Source organism: Apium graveolens, chromosome 5, assembly GCF_009905375.1.
Source record: "Apium graveolens cultivar Ventura chromosome 5, ASM990537v1, whole genome shotgun sequence".
Lineage (NCBI taxonomy): Eukaryota > Viridiplantae > Streptophyta > Magnoliopsida > Apiales > Apiaceae > Apium > Apium graveolens.
The window spans coordinates 152765315-152770583 of NC_133651.1; the positions used below are offsets into that span (position 1 = coordinate 152765315).

The window sequence follows — 5269 nt, forward strand, 5'->3', positions numbered from 1 at the left end:
ATCCCAAATAAATACGGCCTGATATTATTAATTCAAAAAAATCAAAATAGAATCTCAATTGAATTCAGATTTTAAGATAATCTTTTAAAATTTTGGCACATTCGATGCAAAAAATGTCTTTTAAAAGATTAAAGATTAAAATGTAACTCCAATTAAAATTTATAAATTTCTTTTGGATTTTAGTGAAATGGTGAATGTGGACGGATTTGCTATTGTTGTTCATAATATTGAAATTTGGCTAAATTTATACACGCGAGTATCTACAGCAGATTGAATATGGGAAAATGTGGGTAGAATAAAAATCTCTCTTTTTTTTATATCTATTAATTAATTCTATAAAGTTAAAATCCAAGTAAATCTGAATATATTTTCCAAAAAAAGCCAAACTTCCGCCTTTATATACAGAGCATGCCAAAGACTAAAGAGCAGAGGTGCAATGGAGAGTAAACATTTCTTGCTTATTTCTCTAGCAGCTCAGAGCCACATCAACCCTACTCTACAGCTCGCCAAGATCCTGGTGCGCCATGGTGCTAAAGTCACTTTTGCCACCACTTCCTCCGGTCTCAGTCGTCTCAACAACCTTCCTACACTTCCTGGCTTATCCTACGCCTCTTTCTCTGATAATAAATCTCAAGACCCCACTAAAAAGGTAGATGCCGACAACTACTTCATTACCTTAAGGCGCGTGGGCCCGCAAAATGTCACGGAACTTCTCCACCAGCTATCTGATGACGGTTCTCCGGTGACTTTTATAGTGTACACAGTGCTGTTACCATGGGTTGCAGAGGTGGCGCGTGAAATGGACATCCCTTCCGCTTTTCTTTTTATTCAGTGTGCTATTGCATTCACAATCTTCCATCGCTTCTTCAATAGCCATGATGGTCTCCATGCAGATAATGATGATTTTGGACTTGATGCTTCGATAAAATTACCAAAATTGTCCTTGTTCACCAGCCATGACATTCCTTCTTTCCTTGTACCTGGCAATGACATGCATGCCTCCCTGGCCCCTCTATTCAGAGAGCACATACAGACTCTAGAAAAAGATCCTAATCCATGTGTCCTCATCAACACTTTCGATGCACTAGAAAATGATTTTATACATTCCTTTCCTAGTAGTATCAAATTCTTCCCAATAGGACCCTTGCTTCCATCTGCAATTTCAGATAAACATGACTCCAATGACAAGTCATTTGGTGGCCACATGTTTCAGTCCCCTAAACAGGATTATCTAAGCTGGCTCGACTCCAAACCAGACAGGTCGGTGATTTATGTGTCATTTGGAAGCTTAGTGGTGTTAAAAGAGACCCAAAAAGAAGAGATTTTGCAAGGTTTAAAGGAAACTGGGAGGCCTTTTTTGTGGGTTATACGTGAGATTAAGGATGAAGAACTAAGTTGTGTAAGAGAGAAGAGTTGTATTAGTGAAGAAATGGCAATGATAGTACCATGGTGTTCACAAGTGGAGGTCCTTAGCCACCGTGCCACGGGATGTTTCGTGACACACTGTGGGTGGAATTCGACACTGGAGAGCATCACCAGTGGCGTGCCTATGGTGGGGTGTCCAAGCTTCTCAGAGCAGAAGACAAATGTGAAGATTATAGATGAGTTATGGAGGAATGGAGTAAGGGTAAAAGAGAATGAACAAGGAGCGTTTGTGAGGGAGGAGATCAGGAGGTGTGTGGATATTGTGATGGGAGAAGAAGAGCAAGGAAATGAAATAAAAGGCAATGCTAACAAGTGGAAAAGTTTGGCAATTGAAGCTTTGAAGGAGGGTGGTTCTTCACATAACAATCTTTTAGATTTTCTACAAATGTAAGCACCAGTAGTGATTATTTTACAAGCAGGAAGATGATATATATATGATATATATATATATATATATCTACAAAGAAGATATATTACTACCAAAATGATCTCAAAATTTCCAAAGACGCTCTCTTACTCATCCAGTGCTCAATTTCTTATTTTTATTTTTCTGTTTTTTTTTGTAATTTGATCAAATGCATTTTGCATTAGTCCCTTAGTCTTTGTTACATAGTCAAACTAGAGCCGAGTTTTGATAGAATCGAGCCGCGCTTTAATTTCTTTTCTGACGAACCGAGCGAACCGAGGTTTCTTAATGTACAGAAAACCGTGTTTGAACTCGATCTTGTTAACGAACGAGCCGAACACGAGTTTTTATCGAACAAAATTGAGTCGAGTCGAACCGAGCCAAACACAAGCTTTCTCCATCAAAACGAGCTGAGCCGAGATGAGTTGAAAAAAAAAATTCAGGTCAAATCACTGGTTGACTGTTAAAATAACTGTTGAGTGGCATTTATGACACTTTATAACGCTCCATTAAGTTTTGAATTGGTGTATTTGTACTCAAGTTGTTGGTGTTTTAATGTGTTTTCTAGTTTTTTGCATTTCAGGCATTAATCTGGGATTCAGGTGAATTAGCATTGATTTGATGCTAATATGGTGTTAGGATGGTGTCCAAGGAATAAAGGCTCGTGAAGTCCAACTCGTTGCAGCAAGAAAAGAAGGCAATTCCAGTTTTTCCAGAAGACCGGCGCGCCCGCGCCAGAGAAACAGAATGTCAGCGCGCCCGCGCTGGTGATCCAGTTTCCTGTTTCAATTAGAAGACTGTTTTTCTGGGCTTTTGGATTAATTGGGGTGCTATTTAAAGACAATAAAAAAGACGCTTTTTTATAACGGAGCTTAAGGAGAAGACGACAAGAAGACCTATAGCACAATTCAACGAAGGCGAAGAAGATCTAGTTTATTCTTATGAATCTTTGTTCTAAGTTGTAATCTTGGATGCTCGTTTCTTGTTTTGTTGAACCTAATACTCTGGATTACGTACTTTGTTTATTATTTTTTATAAAGACTACGTTTATTATACCATGCTTTCATCGGAACCCACGTTGATGATGAGTCTGATTATGGGCTAATCATTATCGTGGGGTTCTAGCGGATTTATTTATGGATTTCTTTAGTTGATTTGTTTCGATGCCTTAGTGTGTGGTGATTGTATGATAACCTAGTTTTGGTTGTGCTTATTAGTCTTATGAGCGTTGCGAACTTATAAGATAGCGTGTTGATCTTTAATGAAGCGAAAGTGAATTTAAGGGTTTAGAACTTGCCATGCTAGCATAAGTTCATGTGATTGATATGCATGATTCGTATGTAATTTTAACCATCTTATTTGCCCTATGTAATCACGATAGATAACTTGTGCATTAAGCCGTTATGTTGTCAAATTCTATAGACATATAGGGTCTCAATATAATTGGTGTCTATTCAGCTTTTATCTCTTTTGTGGATGTCTGCTAGTATGCTATTCGTGCAATGAAAGTTGGTGTTTAGCAGCTTCGTGTTATCTGATTAGTATCATCACCATTACATGCTAAGGTTAAGAACGAAAAGGCTACTGAATGAAGTATTTAATGAAGTTAGAATCCCATGTTTGTGTCATATATTATTCAACCCTCTTTAATATCTTTAGTTAATGTTCTCTAGTATAATTCTCAACAGTTAATCATAGTATAATCAAAACCCAAATTATTATTCATCTTAGCATTGAATAATAGCCATATCATTGTTGCATAAGTGCATAAATCACAAGTTAACCTAAACCAGTCTCTGTGGGAACGAACTAGAAATAATTCTATATTACTTGCGATCGCGTATACTTGCATGAAATATTAGAGCGTGTTTAGCGACTAACAACTTTTTAGCGCCGCGCCGGGGACTCGGTGTTAACTTTTAGTTATGTGTTTGTCATCAGTGATCGTTAAAGTTTATTGATTCGGACGTTGTTACTTACCTACCCTTTTCCTTATCGTGTTTTAGGTACTCTAGCGAGCGTGTATGCATACACGTTCGCGAGCTCGTAAGAGAACTCTGGATCAAGCCGAGGAAGAAGCTGTAGTGATTCGAAGGGAAGTTTTTGAGGACGAAGATAAAGTAGAAGAAGAAGAGAAAGTCGATGAACCAGCTTTAGTAATGATGGGAGATCAAGCAGAAATTCCTAAGGCTCTGATGGACTATTCCCAGCCTAAGATCAATGATATTTAGTCGAGCATCATCTAACCATCCATCTCGGCCAACACTTTTGAGATCAAGTCGAGCACGATTCAGATGATAAAAAACTCAGTTCAGTTTGGGGGTTCTCCTACAGAAGACCCCAACATGAACATCAGGGATTTCATCGAGATCTGTGACACTTTCAAGTTCAATTGGGTGACCGAAGATGCTATCAAGTTGCGACTCTTCCCATTATCTTTGAGGGATAAAGCAAAGTGCTGGTTATATTCTCTACCACCAGGGTCTATCACCAAATGGGAGGATCTTGCTCAAAAGTTTCTCAATAAATTATTTCCTATGGAGAAGACTGCTGTAATCAGGAATACTCTTACTCAGTTTGCGCAGCAAATTGAAGAATCTATGTGTGAGGCTTGGGATCGATACAAGGAGATGCTAAGAAAGTGCCCACACCATGGCATGCCTGATTGGATGATTATAAATTATTTCTACAATAGTTTAGGCGTACAATCTAGACCTATGCTCGATGCAGCGTCTAGTGGAGCCTTATGGGCCAAAAGCTATAATGAAGCTTATGAGTTGATTGAGCTAATGGCAGCTAATGAATACCAGAATCCTACGCAAAGAATGTTGCAAGGAAAAGTAGAAGGAATTCTGGAAGTGGATACAGCTACTGTTATAGTTGCTCAACTTCAGGCTTTGACGATGAAAGTGGACTCTTTGGCTAATTATGGAGTTAATCAAATTACTAGTGTTTGTGAGCTTTGTGCGGAGGCACATGAAACTGAGTAGTGCGCTATTTCTAGAGAATCAGCTCAATTTGTGAGCAACTTTCAGAGAACACAACAATAAGCTCCAGCCACTTATCATCCAAATAACCGCAATTATCCTAACTTCAGCTGGAGTAACAATCAGAATGTTGTGCAGCAATCTTATCAGCCATACACAGCAAAACAGTATAACCCTCCTGATTTTTAGCAACCGCAATATGCCCCTAGGAAACAACTTCAACTTCAGCAGTTACCGGAAGCTAATGAAAAATATGAATTGGAGGAGTTGAGACTCATGTGCAAGAGCCAAGCTGTGTCTATCAAGACCTTGGACAATCAGATTGGGCAAATTGCTAATGCATTACTGAATCGTCAACCTGGAACACTTCCGAGCGATACTGAAGTGCCAGGCAAGAAGGAAGCTAAGGAGCATGTTAAGGCAATTATATTGAGGTCTGGTAAGGTTGCAA

The 5269-nt window shown here is 38.8% G+C and overlaps 1 protein-coding gene and 1 non-coding gene across 2 annotated transcripts; one reads left to right on the forward strand and one right to left on the reverse strand.

The window, feature by feature from the left end:
* Positions 1-347: 347 nt before the first annotated feature.
* LOC141661564 (phloretin 4'-O-glucosyltransferase-like) lies at positions 348-1920 on the forward strand. The gene has a single exon (XM_074468576.1). The coding sequence runs from the start codon at positions 437-439 to the stop codon at positions 1814-1816; it is 1380 nt and encodes a 459-aa protein (XP_074324677.1). The 5' UTR covers positions 348-436; the 3' UTR covers positions 1817-1920.
* A 2463-nt stretch (positions 1921-4383) lies between these two features.
* Positions 4384-4490, reverse strand: LOC141662942 (small nucleolar RNA R71). Its single transcript, XR_012551041.1, has one exon. It is a non-coding gene; the product is annotated as a small nucleolar RNA R71 (small nucleolar RNA).
* Positions 4491-5269: the final 779 nt, after the last annotated feature.